Source organism: Cryptotermes secundus, unplaced genomic scaffold (assembly GCF_002891405.2).
Source record: "Cryptotermes secundus unplaced genomic scaffold, Csec_1.0 scaffold152, whole genome shotgun sequence".
Lineage (NCBI taxonomy): Eukaryota > Metazoa > Arthropoda > Insecta > Blattodea > Kalotermitidae > Cryptotermes > Cryptotermes secundus.
Window position 1 is genome coordinate 449,988 of NW_019720705.1, and position 23,415 is coordinate 473,402.

The following is a 23,415-nucleotide window of genomic DNA, read 5'->3' on the forward strand; positions in this document are numbered from 1 at the left end:
ATGGATGGATGGATGGATGGATGGATGGATGGATGGATGGATGGAATGAACTTTGGTGTCTATAAACAGCATTTAAGTTTTGTTTAGCTGAGATTCTGAAGAATTCCTCTCTTGGACATGGAGTTTGTTACAGGATAGGTAGCTAGAGTAGCGTAGTTTCAATTACTGTAGCTAACATTTTGCTAACTTTCTGTTGTAACCCGCAGAAACGTCTGCCAATCTCATGATTACAAATCAGATGAGGTACTATGAAAGTCGCTTCGTTCCAAAGCGCATAATAAAGTCCGAGCTGTGAGCATGGTATCGTCGTCCTGTGGGATGAATGAGGCTAAATGCTCACCACAGATATCTGCGACATGTACGGAACGACACTTCAGAATGATGGATGGCAGCCCAGACAATATTGATACCGGAAATTGCGCCCCCTTCCAAGTTGCTATGCGGATTAACTATGAACCAAAGACACAAGAAATTTTAGATCCTTATACACAGTAAGTAGGATATACGTCCGTGGCTACAAATCAAAGTTATTGCGTTTTTGTTGGTTTAGCGCTAAAAGGTTTCCACTTGAAATGATGATGATGAATAGTACGTATATTTGAGCCTCACCCCTCAGATTAATCTACATTCTTTGTTTAGGTTCTTGCATCAACTTACAAGTAAAATCAATACATTTCTGACTGATTTATTCCTTACGTTCAAGGGAAAATAGGGAATTGTCGATGAAGATAACTCAAGCCGTAAGTTTTCTGAATTTTTATCAGAAGGAGCCAGCTTCGAATCTCAGCCAGGATACAGTCAATCCTGACTGAGTTTTCTGTGGTATTTCTCAGTTCCTTCACGAAATTGGCGATAGTGTCTTGATTTGCCCAGGATCACTTCCTACCACATGATTTCCAAGTCATCATTCTCCAGTCTCTCTCACAGTCGAGGCTGTAAAGTTTAATCAGTGAGAGGGCCGTAAAGTAAGGCGCAAAAAAGGACACAAAATACGGAACGAGTTGGATCAAGCGATATATTTTTGGAAAGTTCCAGGTTTGATTTTCGGCCCGGATATATAACGTCCAGTCTGAGGGTTTCTAGTAATTTTCTCGAACCCTTAAGGAAAGTTACCCCCTCATAGTTCTGTAGCCCAGCTGCTGCTTGTTACTCAGTTTTATGCTTCTTCTTTGAGTTGGCAAAACTGTGCCTCTACAGCCTTTTTGTTTTCGAACAATATTATTATAATTTCTGCTTTATAGAACGCCAGATAAGGATAAACAGAGCGAGTAATTTTGCCATTTACTCTATATGGGTCTGAAACATGAAAATCAGAATTTAAATGTGCAGTTTAGTATATTATATAAAAATTAATTTGATGATTTACACAAACGAAATTGTAGGTCATATAGGAAGGTGATATTCGACATTGCACATTGTCTCACATTGTATACTTCATATACGTATGCGAAATTTCGGAAACTGTAACCAATTCTGTCTTCAGGTGACGGTTGGGAATGCAGTCCGTAACCTAGCTACTGTACCGACTCAACTAACCGGTTCTCAAAGCACTCTCAATCTCTCAATCAAGGCGAAAAGAAAAGGAAAAGGAAATGCCCTCAATAATTATGACTGCAGTCTATCGACAGAAAAGTTGAAACTCACTTGCGAGGTTTGCATTTACGCTTCAGATGGCTGTCCAATTAAAGACTGGGAAAGTAGTTCAAATGTTTTTCACTTGACTGAGGTGGAGACCTACGAATAATAACATTATAAATCTGATTTTTATGTACTATTGTACAATTTTTTAAGTAGTGGCGATTATAATTCATATTTAAAACCATAATTTGTTTCTAAGTATAAGAAATATGAATTTACATGACTTTCACTAGACTAACAACATGCCCATCTAATGGTAGCGAATCATGGGTATTGGAAGAATTGGCGAGAGAAGACTGATATCAATAGACATAAGTTTTGTGAGTAATTCTATAGTGTAACATGACGCCTGAAAACAAAATAGTGGAGTCGGACCCAGGAGTCCATTGCTAGATAACGGCTCGGGAATCGTGTTCCCGCGGCAATGAATATTGACGAGTTACAACAAGTAACAGAAAAGGAATCGTTTCCACGAGTTCTCGTGACAACGCGTACATAAACAAACTGTTACCACGGACACGAAAAACAGAACTCTTCAAGGAGGTTATTCCTATCCCAGCCGCCTAGCTGGGCTAAAAGGAGACCAGTTGAGAATGCGTCAGTTCAGAGGCGAATTAATGTGCTTTTGAGAGACAGACAATAGATGTTGCAACAGTTATTGCATTATTTTACACATTCATCTAATTTGAGCATAAAAGAGGATACTGCAATTTAGAACCGAAATCTGCATAGAACCCAAACACACTCTGCCGCACATCACACCGAATAATTTGTACTGCGCAGTGAGGACTGGTTTCGATCCTTCCTTAAAATAAGCCTTGAGAAGAAACAGGCATTCTCCTGGAAAATTTGTTCTTTTCTCTAAAAAAGAACACGGATTTAATTTTCTTGTAAAACTGTTCCCTCTCGAAAGGCGTGTTGGCCTGGAGGCGGCTTACACAGTAATCTGATTTCTTGCAGGTCTGGTGGAAATTGTAGTAAACACGAACAGATAGCATCCTATTTTTCTATATCACTTCAGTGTTGACTCACCAGATTAAGAAGCTCCCCAGCTCCCATGGATATACTCGGCAGACGATATGGACAGCAACCGAGCAAGTTCTACCTTGCGACCTACTTTTGTGTGAAACACAGCAGCTTTAGCTTTCAGGATTGTCGTAATGTTTCAAATATTCAAAACTAGGAAGTCTGTAGCGTGTTTGCTCAAGTGTTCAGGCTCCTGACACGTATTCCGGAGATGTCCGTTTCATTTCTCGGCTGAGATATCGGGTATCCTATCTTCGTGGTTTGCCTCAGTTCTCCCAGAAAATGCAGTGTTAAATTACATCCGTTTCTTTCCGCATAAATTTCGGTTCATTATTCACTGTAATACAATCCTTGGACGCTACATGATCTGTATTATTTACACCATTATTAGAACTGTGGTCTAGCGGTCAGAGTTCCTGCCTACAGATCCAAAGGTCCGGGTTAGAATCCCGGCCCTACCATATTTTCTGAGAAGTAGTGGGTCTGGAACGGGGTCCACTGAGTCTCGTGAGGATAATTGAGGAGCTATTTCAAGGAAATAGCGGCTCCGGTCTAGAAAACCGAGATTAACTACCGTGGGGTTTCGTTGCACTGGCCACGCGACACCCTCTATCCGCTAAAGTTAGCATTAACTTCGCCGAAAAAGAGAAGTTGCTCGGGCGATATATTTCGCGTACGGACTAAAGCCACAGATTTTGTTTTGTTGTTTGTGGAGGTCTGTATTATCCGGGGGTGGAAACCAATTTTCTAGAATCTTTTACAATTAATTCTGTATCTAAAGAAATGATAAGAAATTATGTATATGGGTTAAGTCGCACGTCAGTTGCCACGGCTCCTTGCCAGCACGTTGTAGTTAGTAGCTCGCCAACATAGTGTCTAATGACTGGTTGGTAGCTATTAGTGACTTGAAAGTAATTCATATGGAAACAGTCGTTGCCTGATCTAAGTTACTAATATTTTCACTGGAATTCTCAGGGAACACTATGTAGATCCGCAGCAACTATTTGTCGGTTTACCGGCCGAGATTCGAAACCGAATACAAGTCAGAAGCGTTGCTCGTCAGAGGGCACAATCAATGAAAATATACTGTACCTGCTATGTGAAGGAATATACGTCATCATCAGTTAGCGACGCAGACCTTCACGTCAGCATTAGAACACTTTTTTTTTCCTTGGCACTACAGCCCCAGTGGACCTAGGCCTACCTCCATGAATTTCTCCGTTCACTTCGGTTTTTCTAGATCTTACACATTCGGTAGGACTCCTTGGGCGAGTGATCAGCTCGTCGCAAGGCCTCTACCTATACACAAACACAGAAAAACACACACACAAAAACTAAACATCCATGCCCTGAGTGGGATTCGAACTCACAATCCCGGCTTCCGAGCGAGAGAAGACAGTACGTGCCTTAGACCGCTCGGCTACCGTGACCGGCTTAGAACATTTACAGATCATATTTTCAACATCGTAATTCTGATATTCATACGTAGGTGGGAATAAGAAATATTGTCACGTGATAATGACAAGACACGGGGTTCTGATTGTTAATGCAAGCTATTTAACTGTTAGAAATCGTAACTACAAGCACTTATAGAGCTCTCGTTAATTCATGCACTCGACTTCTCGCTACAGCACACACCAAGCCTTCTCAGTTTGACTTCAGTAGCCGTTGCTAGGTTACGGTTCCCAGGATTGAGTATTCTTCTGCTGGCTACCATCTCGAAGTTGGTCCTCAATTTTCGACTGTCAACTCACGACTGACTGTCAAAGTCAAAGTTAAAGTCAAAGTTACTTTACGACTGGCAGTTTACCGCCAGACAGTTCGTCTTGGTGTCAAGCCCCTTGAGACTCACGATCAGAGAATTTTTTTCAAGTGGATCCTTATGTTCATAGTCCTTATGTAACATCTTCTCTGAAGAGAAGATGCGTTTGTGTCTAATGAATAGCTTGGCGTGTTGTCAAGTGTGCGTATCGCACATACATCATATTGCTGAAAATTCTTCCTTTTGCACTATATACACGTACAAGTCCTCTGTCAGTACAGGCTTTGCAGAGCAGATAATACTTATCTTACATATCTTATGCTATAACGGTAGATTAGTCACTTGAACGGTCGTAAGCTTGACCGCCGCCAAGTATAAGCATCTTATTTTTACATCACTGACTGATTGTTGACTCGACTGGTGTCCTCCTTATACGACCTCGGCACGGACGGCATAGGAAACACGGTTTCCAAGAATTACCCTGTTGTTGCTTGTTTTTTTTTTCGAAAGCGTGTTTATTTAGCTGTTATCTAGTAGCGTACTATGTTAAGTAGCTATTTTATAATATGTAACTTCGCAATGACTTTCCTTTCTTCAAAATATAAGCTGTACCCTGATTCGTGAAATAGATGGGATTTACATGGGGAAACATACGCGATCTTCATATTATGCGTTCATTTCATGCTATCGGTGCAGAGAACACATAATGAATGAACTCTATAGTAGATTACTTTTATTGTGTGAAGGGGATATGTGAAAGGGTCTACCAAGAGGACACGTCGCCGTTCGGAATATACAGTTGCACCATCTTTCCGCAAGGGCTGAACCCTATTACTCCCTACGGCACTAGTGTCTCTTGTTTACCCAACAGATGAAGAGCGAGAGGGTACAGAGTGTAGGGTAACATTTCCCTGGGGAGTCCCTCAGACCCTTACTTCACAAACTGGGTTAACATTCAATGAAACCAAAACAAAGTCTACAGACCACAGAGGCAAAAGTAATAGTAGCATTATTACATTTCAGACAGTCGTGCGCAGCTAAACGAAAGTAGCCATGTCTGGGAACGAGATTAGCATGCTGGCTGTGGGCTGGACGGCCGAGAGGCCGGTGTTAGAATACCGGTACGGGTAAGATTCTCATAATAAGGAGTGACACACACTTAACTAGCCCAACAGCGTAGAAATATACTCTTATGTGTATGGGGTACGCGTGAAGAAAATAATGGGTTCTATTTCGGATGATTGGATTTGTCAACATTTCGGTTGCAGTTTTTCTTAATTACAATTAATATAGCGCTATCGCTGATTTACACAATTTACAGTTCACAGTTGCGCACGCACTAGGATTCTCAGGTTCGAACTGTCTCCTAGCAACGGATTTTAACACAGAAACTATCACTTCAAATCACTATGAAGTCTTCTCATCCTCAATCACTCTGTACTCTTCTGTACTCAACTGATCTTCACAGTTCACTAAGGATATGCTTCATTCCCGTCTTTGTACACTCAAGTGCCTCAAGCTTGTTAATTCACTTATCTTATAAGCAATCTGCTCAGACCCCACGGGGGTTGTATTGTTGATGATGTCACGGCGATGCATAGCATGGTACGATATGCGGAAATATGTTTACCGAGCCGTTGCCTAGAAACGGATTGTACAACCCCGTTGTTCTGTTGTTGCGTGCGTGTATTACTTAGCAACGGCTGTTTCTGTGGCTCAACAGTTGCTGCATGGAGTAAAGACGCCACAATACATATCAAAGGGCGCATAATGACACCGTACCTACAACCTACGAGCTACACAACTTGCAAAACACTGACGCCGCAGAAGGAAGGTAGCACATGAAAACGTAACGAATAATGTAAGATTTGAGGCTTTCACGGCGGTGACTATGAAGAAAGCAGTCTTCTGGGATTTGGCACCGTGTATATGTGGTGTTAATGGGTCGCTTGCAGATTTCTTATACTTTTTCTTCTACCCTGAAGATGGGGGCGATACGTTCCTCCGAAACGTCGGTTAACACCACATATACACGGTGCCAAATCCCAGAAGACTGCTTTCTTTGTAACGAATAATGTTCCCCATTAAAAGTTTTTAATCAGTGGATAACGAAAAATTGAAAACATTGAAATATTTTTAAATTAAGAAATAATTAATCTTACTTACGTTGAAAATAGAATGTAACAATTTAACAAGTTGGACAGTTTGCCTGAAGATGGCCGAGTATGGCCGAAACATGCAGCAATTTCTAATAGCAATTTTTTTTATTTTAATTTTTATGTAAAGGAGTAATTTAAATAAAGTTGCATTTAAGACGGAAGTGAATATGTGTAAGTGATACATTAAAGAAATTGAATGTTGAAGTACAGTGTTATAATAACAATAGGCGGTTTATGACCCTGTACTTGTGTTACCTGGCTGTGTGTGTGTGTGTGTGTGTTATGCCGTTCAACACAGGTGACAGCTGCAGCTGTATGTTGGAGACTGTTATGCTCTCTGAAGGATAAAGAAGTAACTTATCTTGTGGATTACTTAATGGCGCTTTCGGTGTCTTGGTGATACCATGTCGAGACGTGTAACTTACAACACAGTTCTGGCGGAGGAAGGAGGGAACGTGATAAAGGAAATAAATGAATAGGGGAAAGGAAGAAAGTGGTTTAAGGGTGAAGATATAATATAAATGAAAAGCACCTTGGATTTCAAGACTCCTTTGCACTAGCATAACATGATGTGCAAAGATAAATTATTAAGCAGTTAATAAGTTTATTCCATGTTAGGTGGGTCCCTTGTCACCACGGCATGGCGCGTCCTCAGGTTGCGGATGGAAGAGCCGCCCTCTAATTTTGGAGGGAAGCTGCGAATATATTGAAAAAACAGTCGTGGACAGACCAAAAGGGGTGGTCCCCCAGCATGGGGGTTGGGTGTGGGGCTAACAACTCCTCACAGTAAAAATAATTATGTTATGAATATGAACACAAAGCCTCGGATATGGACGAATTCCTTGGATAAACGACTTGAGCTAAAGAAAATGGATATGAGATTTGGCACTTGGAATGTTCGAAGTTTGGGTTCCATAAAATGCTGGGGAATTCTTGAGTTGCTGCAGAATTGGCGGCTCTTCCAGGAGGGCTCAGCTCCATGAGTAAGTAAGTAATAATTTTATTAATTAAAATTATTAACGTAGCTCTGAATGCTGGTTACTTTCGGGATATTCGGGGTTCTATCCCCAGCAAGAGAATGTGGTAAAAAACCTTTGTCATAGGTCGATGGAACGACCCCATGTTGTATCGAGTGGCTAAGGGCTATTAGTCAATACGGCCACAGCATGATTCTCTCTATGCAAACATTAAAATGTATTTGTTGTCATTCAATAGCATATGGTACACACTCAAAGTCTAACCAGTATCATGTTCTATGCGCGCAATGCAATCAAGACGCGTGTTAAACAATGTCAGTGGCCAATCCAGGAAGAATAAACATGTATTATTCCGAACATTTTAATCAGCAACACATAAAGTGCTCGACACCAAGTGACTTGCGTATATGCTAATACTATTTATTAATTTTATAATAATTAATAAATTTTTAATCTTTAATTTGTAAGCATTTTATATATAGACCTAGTTTTAAACCTTGATATGAAATTGAAACGAAATTAGATACATAATGTAGGCCGCACACCGGCATGCGTCAAGACATGTAACAGTCAAGACACGATGTCTGCGACATGACGCAAAGAAAGGAGCACAGTAGAAACGAATGAGATTATGAAAACTGCCGCACACCGGTCTGAATCATGATGCTGACGTCATGTCTTGACGCAGTTGGTGTGCGGCCGCCCTTAGTCTTCATAGTATGATTACGCCGGAGCCCTCTGTCGTGCTGAAACCACAACCTCTGCCTCACAGTTAGAAGAGCATCGAGTTGTACACGTAACGCAATACATGCCATCCTTACGAACATGTTCAGATGAACGGAGCCTGAGCATCTGAAATGTATGCCGAAACATGGAACTCCATTTGCAAAACCTGGGGAAAGAATATACCGGTGTGAAGGAAACAGGAACCAGGGATACAATTGGGATGATGAGAATTATAGCAGAACGAACTTTGGAGATAGATGAAGGAGTGTTTGCTTGCTTCATAGACTGGCAGAAGGCATTTGACCGTGTAAACTGGACCAAATTAATGCAGATCCTAAAGGAAACAGGTATCGATTGGAGTGAAAAAGATTGATTAGTAAATTGTACATGAATCAGAAAGTTAGAGTACGACTGGACTGTGGGGAGACAAGAAGTGTGCAGATTGGAAGAGGAGTTCGACAAGGATGCTGTTTATCACCAATTTTGTTCAACTTGTACAGCGAATGCCTTACCAAGGAAGCTCTGGATGGGCTCGGAGACTTCAAATTAGTATATACTTCTGTTAATAAAATCCTTCTCTTTCTCTGTATAATAACAATGAATATTTTGTTCAGAATCCGAATATACAATTGTATTTGAAATTATATCAGAATACGAGCTACTAAAGTAGCTGGTATTCTGATGAAATGGTTCGAGTTTGATTTCTGGTAGGGGCAGGTAATTTTCTTCTATGTCAGATATCCAGACATAATCTTCTAGTTCAGTATTTAGAGTGGGCGCAATTTAGCATTTCACTGTCAACCCCTACTAGGGATAGGATAAATACTAGCATGCTATTTTTCTTACGGGATAAAACTGTTAAAGCCTAATGCTTATCAATCACCTTGAATTTATTCCAAGGCTATAAAATGCATATTGCCTTTCCTCCTCGCCATATTTAGGCCTTCACAGAATATTTTATAGATAACATATTCACGAAGAACATACAAATGTGAAACAAGATATATAATTGTAGCACCTAGGAGCAATTCGAATGCTACCGGTATGGTCCACAATTATATTCAAGGCTAAATTTTGCAACTAAAATTCAGCGATATATATTTAGCTGGTTACTCAATGTATAGTCATATGTGATTTTTCTAGCATCCTTTTTTTTCTTACGAATGTTTTGACAAAGGAATAGGATACGCCTGCGCACACACACAGACACACACACAGCGAACGCGAGACCACCCACGTCGCACTGAACAGGACTGCGTCTCCACTAATGCAGCGTTGCGACCCCAGTGTCAGTTCCAGCATATCACAGCTGTTTACATTGTTCTGTACTTCATAATTATCAGCTACTAGTCGAGGTACATTTGTGCTCCTATAGGGTTCCCAAGAAGAAACTTTCTTCCCTCATATATGTCCTCGCGTCCGCCTCTCTGATGATTAACCCCGTCAGTTGTACGATACGGATTTCATAGCCCCGTTCCTACCACATTCTGCATTTACTCAGTTCATAGTTCGGTGCTCACGCGTGTTCCTCTTTCCGAAGTGACGGTACTGCCACGTCTCTTATGTATTCCTTGATTATTCGTCTTCTGCAAATACAGATTCTAGCTTTCTTCGCCTTCTTGAAATGAGTATGTAATAATTTCGGGGAAGAGTTAATCGTGTACATTGCTTTCACTAAAATTTGTATATTTGATGCGACAAGGAGACAAAAATCATTAGCTTGTGTGCGTAATGAAGTCAATAAAACAATACAATTTGAGAGGCTGCAGTGTTGGTATTACTGATTTGAGGGATTTATGGAACAAGTACTGACATGGGTTGAGGTGGATTGATATTATGTCCAGTGTCATAATGATCGGTTCGGGAATGCAGTTAATATTAAAGTTATTACTTCAAAAATTTAAGCTGTTACAGTGTTCCTGTTACTGATGGGAGGGATATATGAAGTATGCTTCTGAAATAACCTCAAGTAGCATGACACACATACCAAATTTAATTAGATCGATTCAGAAATTCAGGCTACATTAAGATTATTACCACAGAGGCTGCAGTTTTGGTGATATTATGATATGAATTTATGAAGTACGCGGTTAGTATGGCTTAAGGTGACAAGGTAGACAGAAATGTTCATAAAGCTCGGTTCAGGCTTTCAAATTTGTTAGAAATAAATACACGTACAGATTCACAGACGAATAGACAACAAGGCGTTAGAATAATCCTACTTCCATTTTTTTTAATGGGTGAAGCCTGGAACATGTTGTGAGTGAAGGAATAAAAATATTTGTTTGTGTGAAGGTAACATTTCCGCTTTTATCTCTGAGCACCACAAACAGTAAGCAAATCTACAAGCACTTTATCAGGTACATTGGTACAACATAGTTGTAGTTGGAAAATGTTTACGATTCTGACTAATTAATTTCAATTTTGGTATTTATTTTTTCTCAGAATTTTTCAGGACGTTCTGCATAACATAATCAACTTTAAAATTACAGAGATCGATATTATAGAAACAAATGAACAAAATTAATGAATAAACGCACATTTAAAACACGTAGAAGAAAATAAACAAATATCAAAGGTAGACGTCAACTTCAGTTAAATTTAATCGTAATCCATGCCTAAATGTTTTTATGCCAGTTGCTACTGTGACACTGAAAGTAAAACTCGTGGGATACCAAAGGCTAGAAAGACACAACTTAGACGATAGGCAGTTTGCAAATAGAGAGGCAGGACGTACTTAGGGAAGTAGTCTGACATATCATGATGCCCGCATGCCGATCAGATCTGCAGTATTTGGTAGCGACTATTGGGTTCAGTATGTAAACTGGGCTTGTGGACCAACCTCCATTTCTTCATTGTCTCCTTAGTATGGCACACTTCCTGCGTTGTCAGCAACAAATCCATCATTGCAATTGTAATATTCTTTTGATTCTTTCCGAATTCGGCCAAAACTGCCACAAAAGCTCAGTTATGAAATGCTTCAATACTTACATATCACATAAGATACAAAGTGGCCTAGAACATCAACGGTAGCAAAGTTTTCAATAATTTTCTGCACATCATCATTTTCAGTTACATTACCGGAGATGAAGGATGGAGAAAATCAGTTGGACCGATTATGTGAGAAATGAAGAAGTGTTAATTAGAGTCAGTGAGCAGAGGAATATCCTACACGAAATAAGAAAACGGAAGGCTAATTGAATTGGTCATGTTTTACGCAGAAACTGCCTTCTAAAAGAAGTTATTGAAGGAAAGATGGAGGGGAGGATAGAAGTTACAAGAAGACGAGGAAGAAGACGTAAGAAGATACTGGATGACCTTGGGAGCAGAAGAGGATACTGTCATATGAAGGAGAAAGCTCTAGATCGAAATAAGTGGAGTAATTGTTTTGGAAGAGACTGTGAACCTGTCGTCTGACAGATTACGGATGATGATATCGCAAATATTTTCTATTGTTGTGTACTGGAACGACTACCCAGATTTTCCTGCATGTAACTGTTTAGAATCGGCACGAAACAGTTTTCTTCTCAGTACAGTGAAATCTCACTGATTCTGCCTGCTCCGATGCAGCTGCGCGCAAAGTGGCTGCAGGTAGCACTAGTTCTGCCGGCCTGTAGATATGCCAATGTTAGTCTTTCTGTAGCCAGTTTTCATTATTTTAATGGAAAGTGTTTAGTTATGATGCCTTCTTGAAATGTATATTTCGTATTTTCTCAATATTGGTTTACAATATCATGATATGATTTAACGTAGGTACACGCCCCAGCATAAAATATCCTCTGCACGCTTTAAGTTTATTTTCATTCCTATTCTTCCCGTCTAAACAACAATGGTATATTTTCATCAACATGATAGCTTAGTCGATAGAGCTATAAGCTAGATACAAGTGTTCGGTTCCTTTTAGTGGGTGAACTTATACTTGTACACCTTGATATGTCTTCACGGCATCGTGCTTAATTAAGGAGTTGCACAATTTTACTTCTACCTAAGTTTTCCTATGTTTCAATTTTTGCAGTTTTCTTTTGATTTTAATTTCTCTAATTCAGAAAGTTTACAAAGCGGTACAATAGATATAGAAACGTCTAGAGGATAAAATAATTGTATTATAACATTAACTCCCTTCTATGTAGTTCGTCTTGTTTTAGAAGTTAAAACAAATAAACATGGCGGACGTAACCAGCCAGTCAGACGGCTAACTACTGGAGTCACCCCGCGGCGCAAAGCGGAAACAAAGAAAAGCGTTCTTCTCTTGTCAAGTGAAGAAACAACGTCAAACGCTAATGGACTTGGGATATTTTCGTTAGCAGATGCCAAAGAAAAGATCGGAGATTATACGATACCAACAAACAGAAGGTTTTTCCAACTTTTTTTTCTTTTATTCCCTTCAGAAAATTTTAAAACGTTCTAGTTTGATTGTTGACATGTGTTGTCCGACAGAGAGCAGGTCAGTATAATAATCAGACTAATGTAACTTCACAAACTTCACTCATCTGCAGTACGGGTGGTCCTATATATGGTACAAGAGAGTTTAAATGTAAGGATGGATTTTGTTACGCCCACTGTATCCATATTTTACATAACATTGTATACATGTAATTTTATAACAGTGAAAAATCTTTCTTGATAGTATAATATCCGCTCAGCCAATCAGAATTTCCTGACCTTTATGGAATACGAAAATCATATCTCCAAAAAATTTTACCCTTCGGCCCTATTCTAAACCAACTGAATCTAGTCTACAACCTCGGACCCTGTGTCTTTAAAACCCTACTTAGTATTGGCTTGCTTTCTACTCCTAGGTGCCTGGCGTGATCCTTTACCTATCGGGGTTCCAACAAAAATTTTATGTGTATTTCTCTTCTCCCTATGCCAGCTACATATAACGCCACCTATACACCCTTTGCTTCAACCACTCTAATGATATTGTCACGATTTTAGTGAATATAGACGGGGGTTGGGTCAACAACTTAATTTATTGAGTTATTACATGTCGTACTACAAGTAACGATTTTGTTCTCACTGTTGTACACACTTCACATATCACTATAGGAAACATTAGGTCTTCTCAGTCTGTTACAGGCTTCACTAGACGTTGTTTGGTAGCGACTTTGGACAGCGGACTTTTCTCTTTTCTCTGAGTGCTCGAATTGTCTCTGGCCTCAACTGCCTGCTTCTCACAGCAATAGCTCACAACAACTGAAACCCAGCGGTTATCAAGTGAACTCAAGAGTCAGAGTTACTTTATGACTGCTGGTTTAGGGCCAATTAATTCGTCTTTCCGCCGAACCTCTTGAGGAACACGACCAGAGATTTTTCACTCTTATCTGGTCCTACTTATAACATCTCGGCACGGACCGTGTAGCAAACACCGCTCCTCTGTTTTAGTACAATTGTTGCTTAGCGATAGTGTGACGTATTCCATTGTTATACGCGCAGCCATCGGCATGAACTGTGCAGAAATAATCATTCCTCTGTTGTTGTTTACGGGCTGCTACCTAGTAACGGCCACAGTTCTCGCTTTGAGCGAATATGCCACAGTGTTAAGTGAAGAGTACAAAGTGTGAAACTCCTCCTAGTATAATTTTCTCCACTTGTTACTTATTCTTAGGTAACCAACATCACAAAGCAGAGTTCTTATTGAGAAGCAAAGAGCTGCTACGCTCTTTACTCGTGTGTTTTTAGCTAAATGTTAGTAATTCTTCATCAATTATTTATTCACATATTTATATATTTAAAGAACCAAAACTATTTCCTTTGTTTTCTTAAATCTGAGTTCTGAGGTATTTCTTGAAAGAGTAAATTAAAATATATTAGACAGAAAGAAGATAAGGCAAGGGAAAGCCAAATGAAAATTAAGGATAATGATAATCATACTAACAGACAATTAGACGAGTTCGTGTGGATATATTCTGGTAGTTACTATGTCTTGCTTTGGTTTTTAAGCAAGACACTCGGGTGACAAAATTACACCATTTCACGAATAGCTGAAAATACAAGGCCATTTCCATTACGCAGAAATATTTAGACAAAACTGGCAAATCATATAATCAGAGAATTCACACTGTGGCTTCCTGGGCTGTGACATCATCTTGTAACCGAGTGGGTACTGACGTTTCGGAGAAGCATAATTCCTCAATCTACTGATGTGTGTTCTGAAACGTCGCCACACTACAACCCACTGTCATAACATAGAAAACCACAACATGAATCCTCCAGGCTCAGAGCCTCAAATCTTGTATAACAAGGAAATGAAAATAATTCTTAAAATCTGCATATAAATACAATTATATATCCTAAATGGTATCCCAGCATTCTGGGGGATTGTTATAGTTTCAGATAAAACGCACACGGACATTTCTCATGTTACGTTCCAAGATCCGATTAATTCACTTTGGAATAAAGAAGAACTGCCTTAGCAGTGGAATGAGTCTATTATTGCACCAGTTTACAAGAAGGACAGCGAAACTGACTGTAGTCATTATCGAGGTATATCACCATTACCAATTTCACACAAAATTTTATCCAGCGTTCTTCTCTCAAGTTTATGTCCACACGTAGAAGAAATCACTTGGGATCATCAGTGTGGGTTTCGACATAATGCATCAAATTCTGATCAGATTCTTTGTAGTCGTCAGATACTGAAATTGACGCCGAAATTGGAATACATCTCTCTTCTTTAAAATGATTTAATGCTTTGAAACTCTTAAGTTTCAGAGATAGAACTGGTTCTCCTAATTAGGGTATGTTTTCCAACGGAGTATGTATAACATGTAAGGTTTCCCATATTATTGTATTAAGCCTAAGTCATTTTTAAGATCTGTCTGTTTACGATATTCCTCCTGGTAAACTTAGCAATCTCGTATGTCGACGTCCTATTTCTCCGTTATTATTGGTAATATCGAGCCGCAATATGACCCTTTGGTCGACTCAGCCTCTAACAGAAGTGAGTACCAGGAGGCTGACAACCTTGTCGCCACCTATTAGCCGATTGTCTACAAAATGTGGGAACCCCAACATCTCACAACCCTATGGGCCTCCACGGCCTGCTACAGGGATACCTTTACTTTTTCTTTTCTTAACTGTCGTATTAATTTCAAAACATGCTCAACTTACGAATATAATACATTACAGTTTTAGTAACGTGCATCTTGTTACTTTGAGTTTAAATACTTTTTCGTCATTCTGTTGAAAACAATCTGTTGCATTCTGTTCAGTTCGCCTACTCCATTATGCTGTGTTAGTGATGTATCTCGGTTATTTACCTACCTACCTACCTACCTACCTACCTACCTACTTACCTACCTACCACTCAACGCTACAGCCCTGGGTGAGCCTTAGCCTCCTCTACAACCAGTCTCAACTGCTCGGCGCTACTCATCTTCTCTAGCCATCCTTTCAACTTCATCTTCTTCAGGTCGTTCTCAACATCGTCTAACAATCTCATCCTGGTCTTCCTTTTAACATTCTCTTTGACATTGCATTATCTTCCATTCTTTCAACATGCCCCAACCATCTTATTCTCTGTGACTTGATAAATCTTAATATATCTTCTCCGTTCAATAATGTGTTTAGCTCTTCATTGTATCTTATCCTCCATGTATTATTTTCCATCACTGGTCTGTAAATTTTGCATGTTATTTTCTCTCTAACATTCTCAGTGCATTCTGTTCTGTTACTGTTAAGGTCCATGTTTGTGCCCAGTATGTAGCAACAGGTCTTATTAATGTTTTGTATACTTGTGGCTTAGCTGTCCCTGATATTATTTCACTTTTAAGTGTACTAATATTTGCGAAGTAGGCTGTTTCCACCTTGTATCCTTTCCTTAATATAATTATCATTTCTACTGATCTCTGGTTATTTACATTCTACAATATATGTAATGGTATAATTTATTGCACTGATATTTCTGCAATTATATCTTCCTTATATAAATCTTGTTTCAAATGCTTAGACACAGGACATTTGAAGTAGAGAGGGTTATTAATTAATCCTATTTGGCCTAGTGGACAGAGTTCCTGGCTACAGATCCATAGGTCCGGGTTCGATTCCGGCGCTACCAGATTTTCTGAGAAGTAGCGGGTCTGGAACGGGGTCCACCCAGCCTCGTGAGGATAATTGAGGAGCTACTTTAAGGAAATAGCGGCTCCGGACTAGAAAACCGAAATTAACATTCGTGGGGATTCGTTGCGCTGACAACGCGACACCCTCTTTTCGCTAAGGTTGTCGCTAAATACGTCGACAAGCGGCGGTCGTTCGGTCGGTACAGTTCGCTTGCGGTGTCAAGCCACTGAGTTTAGTTTAGTCATTTATATTTGTTTCGATTCTTGCAGTTTTACAACCACTCTTTTTTTAGAATTAAATTCCTGTCCAAATGCACATTTTATGTTACAAGTACTTGAAATACAGAGGTATCTCTTATTTCAAGTGAGCCGCGTTCCATCAGACCTCATACATACTTCTGCGTTGAATTGACTTGAAGATTTCCTTCTTTTCCAATTAAATGCATTCAAGGTAATAGACATAAGGTCAGAGGCCTTTGATCATTTGACCTTGCACAATTTAATGGACACCAAAAATGTGGGCTCAGAGATTATCGGACCAAGTTCAGTGGTGATTACAAATTATCACTCGTCTCAAAGTTCAGCATAGAAGAAGACAAACAATTTTTGTGACGATATGCAGTGTTCACAGCCGAGGCAGCAGATGGTCACAACGCTGTTGAGTCCATTGGTTCAGCTGTGCAGGTGAGCTAGTCCATGTTCACTTCGATTGGCTTCGATTGTTGATTATATCGCTTTACTTACTGAATATTAGTGTTTTTTTATTGCTAGTGGGGCGGGACTAAGTCCCTTGTACTGCGGCCACTTCTGGCCTATTGTACCAGACCCAGATAATAGGTGAGGGTGCTTGTGCAGCAATTGGTGGAATGAAGATTGGCAGGGGAAACCGAAGTACTCGGAGAAAACCTGCCCCAGCACCACTTTGTCCACCAGAAATCGCATTTGACCAGACCCGGGATCGAACCCGGGCCGCCGCGATGGGAAGCCAGCGACTAAGGGCTTGAGCTATGGCGCGGCCTCACGACCAGGTTAGTCTATACATGTTTTGTCCACAGAACATCTTAAAATTTATTCATACTTCAATATTTGATACATTCTCTTTCTTGTGAAGCTGATAAATTGCTGATTAAGAAGTTATATATTATGGAATAATTACATCATGTATATCACCAAGAGTTGCCATTTGGGCCAATTTACAACCATGTAATTGCAATTCGCATCCAAGAAACCTGTTTAACGTCCATCTTGGACCGCGCCATAGCTCAAGCGGTTAGTGGCTGGCTTCCCACCGCGGTGGCCCGGGTTAGATCCCGGGGTCTGGTCAAGTGGGATTTGTGGTGTTCAAAGTGGCGCTGGGGCAGGTTTTCTCCGAGTACTTCGGTTTCCCCTGCCAATCTGCATTCCACCAATTGCTCCACAATCACCCTCACCTATCATCTGGGGCTGATACAATAGGCCAGAAGTGGCCTCAGTACAAGTGACTTAGACCTACCTTACATGCAATAAAAAAATTAAAAAAAATAAACGTCCATTTTAATATTGTCACTTGAAGGGTGGTAACGCGTGACGAAAATAAAGGGTTCTAGTTCGGATGATTGGATATAATAGCACCTTGGTTACAAGTTCACACTTAAATACAGCGCTATCGCTGATTTACACACTTTCCAGTTCACCGTTTGACACGCACTAGGATTGTCCGTCTTCATTATTCGTCTTCTGGCACCGATCTCAACACAGAAACTAGCAGTTCAAATCACTATGACGTCTTCTTGCTGCTTCCTCTTTAATGAGTCTGGAACCTCGGAACTAAAATTTTTTCTGGACTCGCTCCTCTAGCTTACGGCTGGCTCGTAACTGCCCTGAAGGAATTCTGTCACTCTTATTTATATAGCCGCGGAATGGACATGAACCTACAGTAAACACATATCACGTGATGCCTATCCAGCCAGTCCATTAGTGCGTAGGTCCGATCTACAAAAATCATACCTTCCTCTACTGTTGCGTGTTGGACCGTGTTTATAGAGCTGTTGCCTGGCAACGCATTGCTCAAATCCGTTACAATATTATCCTCTTCTCTATGTCTACTTGTCCACTGCGTTCTCTTCCAAAAGGATTTTCTAACAACAATTTTTGATACATGTTTGTTCTCCTTTTGGCTTATTTTGGACTTCACCCATCGTCCGGTATATAAAAAGACAAAAAACCACAACGTTTCGGAGACTGGATCTGTCTCCGTCTTCAGGTGTATAGGTTAAACCTTCCCTATACACCTGAAGACGGAGACAGATCCAGTCTCCGAAACGTTGTGGTTTTTTGTCTTTTTATATACCGGACGATGGGTGAAGTCCAAAATAAGCCAAAAGAAGTACAGTATACACCATCGTCAGAATCCTTTCAAGTCTATGTTTGTTCTCGGTGAGCAATACATTTTCCGTCCATAAAGCCGGAAGGTCGCGGGTTAAAGTCTCGATTATGTCATTGGACTTTTTTCAGTTGACCTAATCCTTCCAGCCGCACTAGGCCCTGGTGTTTACTCAGCCTGTAACAGAAATGAGTCCCAGGAATTAATTAAATAATTTTCCAGGGGAGTAAAGCGCGACCAGCGCGTAGGGCTTACAACCTTACCGCCATCTTTGAGCCGCTTGTCTAGACAATGTGGGGCCCTCAACGTCTCACAACCCTATGGGCCTTCACGGCCTGGCACGGGGATAGCTTTACTTTTTTTACTTTACTATTTTTTTAATTTAATGACATAACCTAACTTATTAAAGGTGAGGTAAGAGGTAAAGCTGTTCTTACAATTAACTAATTAAGCACTACACCATTAAGGTGTATGGCGAGTTGATGTATAGATCCATATTTTCTTGACCTCGACGCTGTTTCGAGGTGAGTGGGTAGCTTCAGGCCACGGTCGTTTTACGCCCGGAGAAAGAATCCCATGTACTCATTGTATAGGAAGCTGGGCGGGCCCCAGAAACGGTCTGGACGACGCGGAGAAGATAAAATTCTTGAAGCTACCGGATCCCTCCTACCTAACTTGACCTATATAACGTTATATATACAGGCTTACATATTCGTTTAAATAAATACAGAAAATATATATAATGCAAAATAATTAAAGGAAATGCCGATCACGGTGACCACGAGGCTTAAGGCATAAACTGTTCTCGTCCGCTTGAAACCTGGGATTGTGGGTTCGAGTCCCACTCGAGAAGTGGATGTCTGTTTACGTTTCTTCTGTGTTTGTACTGTCCTGTGTGTAGGTACGGGTCTTGCGACGGGCTGATCTCCCATCCAAGAAGTCATGCCGATTGTGTATAGATTAAGAAACTGAAAAAAAAGACCATGGCCCAATAAAGTACCGAAGCGCCATTAGTGGATGGATGAAGGAAATACCTGAAGAGCCTAAAGGAAATAGTCTCATTATGATGAAGGGCTCATCGTTATTTCTCAAACAAAACTATTCTGTATATTGGCTGAGTCTGGAAAGTTAAGTGATAAATTGAAAAAGCGAATGTTTACCTAAATTCAGCCCGTCAAAGGTTCCCGAAACAATTGAAAAATGTAGAACATTTCACAGTTCTAAAATAAACACTCGATCATTGTATTAAGTGTATATATATTATATAAAGCTATTTCCTATAGGCGAAACAAAAATGTAAAACATGATACTTCAGTCGGTATAGCGACTACCGGCTTGACGACAGAGAAATCGAAGTCCTGACAGTAGTAAGCAATATTTCTTCTCTTCATGGTGTCCAGACCAGTTCTGGGACCTATTTAGTCTCCTATCCAATGGTTAGCAGGGGCTCTTGCTTAAACGTAAATAGTTCTTCTAGTGCAGAGGTTACGAATGCGTGGAAAAATTACGTATCTCCATGGTTCATGTCTTGATCATGTCGTCTCGAATTATGAGCAAAGACAGATATGCGTTTATCATTTTACAAAATATAAATATTACCAGCACTTAAAAATATAGGATGGTATTTCCTTCATATGAAAGCAAGTAGCCTTGACAAATGAAATTTTATCCTATAAAGAGATAAAGCGGAAAAAGGTATGCATCAAGTTCTTATCCTGTTTACCACATAGCTAAACGTTTGATTGTGCATTTGGCTTCTCTTCAAGAGAATGTCATTACACCGACAAAATTAGCGGGTTTTTATTATTATCATTTTAAGAACGTTGGAGGAGGTTTGACCCTAAACCGGAGCCTTGGTACGTTTCTGTGATTTAGGGAATTTTATTCTCACAAGGTGCCATAATGTAACCGAAAAGAGGCATGCAATGGAAAGGCTCTAGAAATTAATTTTACAGATGCTCTGTTCGAATCCAGTCCAAGATATCTGCTCTCCTGACTGAGAATTTTCGTGGTTTTTCTCAGTTCAACCATACAAATGTCTTGGGTAGGTCACGACTGCTTCCTTCTAAATTCTATCCAATTAATTATTCACCAGTTTCCTCCTCTGTGGTCTAGTGGTCAGAGTTCCTGGCTACAAATCCAGAGGTCCGGGTTCGATTCCCGGCGTTACCAGATTTTCTGAGAAGTAGTGGGTCTGGAACGGGATCTTCTCAGCCTCGTGAGGATAATTGAGGAGCCATTTCAAGGAAATAGCTGTTCCGGTCTAGAAAACCGAGATTAAGGGCCATGTGAATCCGTTGCGCTGATCACGTGACACCTTCTACCTGCAAAAGTTGGCACAAACTTCGATGACAAGTGGCCGTCGCTCGGTCGGTATAGTTCGCTTGCGGATTACAGGCCACTGAGTTTTTAATGAATAAATAATAATGCTATCGTTCGGCACTATATTCTGGGACACAGAGAGCGCCGCAAAACAAAAGAAAAAAGTAACGATGAACCATCGTATGACCTGGATATATAAAGTAATTCATTTTTTTCTAGGGTGGGGTGACACTGAGTCCAGTCGGTACGCCGACCACTAATTGGTCTATTCAACTAGACCCGGATGATAGAAGAGTATGGAGTATTTGGTGGAATGGAAATCGGCTGGGGAAAGAGAAGTACTTGGAAGAAACTTGTCCACTGTGTCATATTTCACCACAAATCCCACATGACTTTACCTGGGATCGAAAGGGGACCTCCTCAGTAGAAAGCCGGCGACTAACCGACTGAGCTATGACAAGGCCAATATTTAAACTACGCACAGAATAATGAAGTCAGGGCACATTTTGTGGGCTAATGAAGGTCATACTTTTACGTTGCAGCTTTACAGTCTCTGGGAGCTGAACAGCCAACATGCTGGAGGTCATCCTTGGATGGTTTGCTCTGGTCATTCTTCTTGCCGTGTGTGCGTTCCTGGTCACGGTCCCGTACAATCAGGATCCCGTCCTCAAGTTAGCGGACCCAGAAGGCATTAAAAGGATTCCAGGACCAAGAAGCTTACCGTACCTGGGAAGTGTTCTCACGCTTAACGTTCCTCGGGAAAGTAAGTTGAGCGATGTCTCTCGGATTGAGGACGTGGGACTCATCCGACAGAAAGTAATGCAAAATAATTTCTGCCATTTCAATGAAGTTCAGTAGGTTCTGGTGAAATAACATCGGCACACAGCATAAAACGGAGCGACTCTAGTGGTACTATTTTTAGCCTAGATTCCTCACTTTAGGACCGCCTCTGTGGTCTAGTGGTCAGAGTTCCTGGCTACAGATACAGAGGTCCCGGGTTCGATTCCTGGCGCTAACAGATTTTCTGAGAAGTAGTGGATCTGGAACGGGGTCCACTCAGCCTTGTGGGGATAATTGACGAGCTATTTCAAGTTAATAGCGGCTCCGGTCTAGAAAACCGAGATTAACGGCCGTGGGGATCAGTTTCGCTGACCACGTGACACCTTTTACCCGCAAAAGTCGGCACTAACTTCGCCGACATGCGGCGGTCGCTCGGTCGGTATAGTTCACTTGCGGACTACAGGCAACGGAGTTTTCCTTACTTTGCAAAAAGGAATGGAGGCTTATGACATCGTCTTGCTGTTTCTCTGTGTATCCTGCTGTGTCTGTATGTGGATCTCCTCTAATTTTTTAGGGTTATGAGGCTTACGAGAATGCCTTACTGTCTGTGCGCCTTACTGTCTGTGTGCCTTACTGTCTGTGCGCCTTACTGTCTGTGTGCCTGTGTTTTTTCCTCTATTTTTTTCGTTTTCTATGCTGTCCGTGTTATATCGAAGGAAAGTGACGATTAATTCTCTCCAAAACCCCTTGATTTTGTTGTGGATATTAATAACATTAACGCGGATATAATGGGAAACTAAATTTTCAGTTACTTGAGACATTAATTCAAAAGCAGACCTACGTAACATAAAGAATACTTACTTACTTACTTACTTACTTACTTACGCACAGAGGTGAGCCCTTCTGGAGGAGACGCCAATTCTGCAGCTATCCAAGAATTTCCCAGCATTTTATGGAAAACGAATTTTCATTAACGTGTTCACAAGAGCCCTCCACTGGTCCCTATCCTGAGCCAGATCTATCCAATCCATACAGTAAAAGTATTTGCCTTTAACAAATTTAGTTAAGTCCCTCAGAAGCCAATAGTTGAGCAGCTAATGAAATAATGTCAGCATTTTATATAACCTGAAGTTTCATTATCTTGTTTAAAAAAGCCCAACATTGGTACCTATCTTACGCCAGATTAATCCAGTTCACAACCTCCCACAATATTTCTTTCAGACACATTTTATTGCTATTTTTCTGTGTAGGCTAAATTCTTGTTAGTGGCCTGCCTCCTTCAGATTTTCCTCCAAAACATTTGCGGTTCAACTTTACGAGTATTCACTCAGTATATTTCTGTGTTGTCCAAGTTCTGTTGTGTCAAATTACATTTTATTTGTACTACATGATCTAGCAATCTTATCCTCCTTATTGCGGAGAAGTTCCATTTGTATCTGCGTTTTATACCAGAAACAACTAGTGAAACTCCATGGTGCATATTAGCTTAGGTGTACAAGTTTAAGATTAAGGTCTTTGGACTGTGACACCGTGAACATGGTAAATAGGTGTCCACAGTACCGAGAAATTCGAATTTTACAGAAGCAATGTCAATGTTTAGTTT

At 40.5% G+C, this 23,415-nt stretch overlaps 1 protein-coding gene across 1 annotated transcript in view; it reads left to right on the forward strand.

Moving 5' to 3' along the window:
- Positions 1-23,415, forward strand: part of LOC111871143 (cytochrome P450 4c3) — a gene marked incomplete in the record, with an annotated part of 94,210 nt that overhangs the window by 4,890 nt on the left and 65,905 nt on the right. Inside the window, 1 exon segment of the mRNA XM_033754192.1 lies at positions 21,575-21,795. Within this exon segment, the coding sequence (XP_033610083.1) occupies positions 21,606-21,795 (190 nt within the window).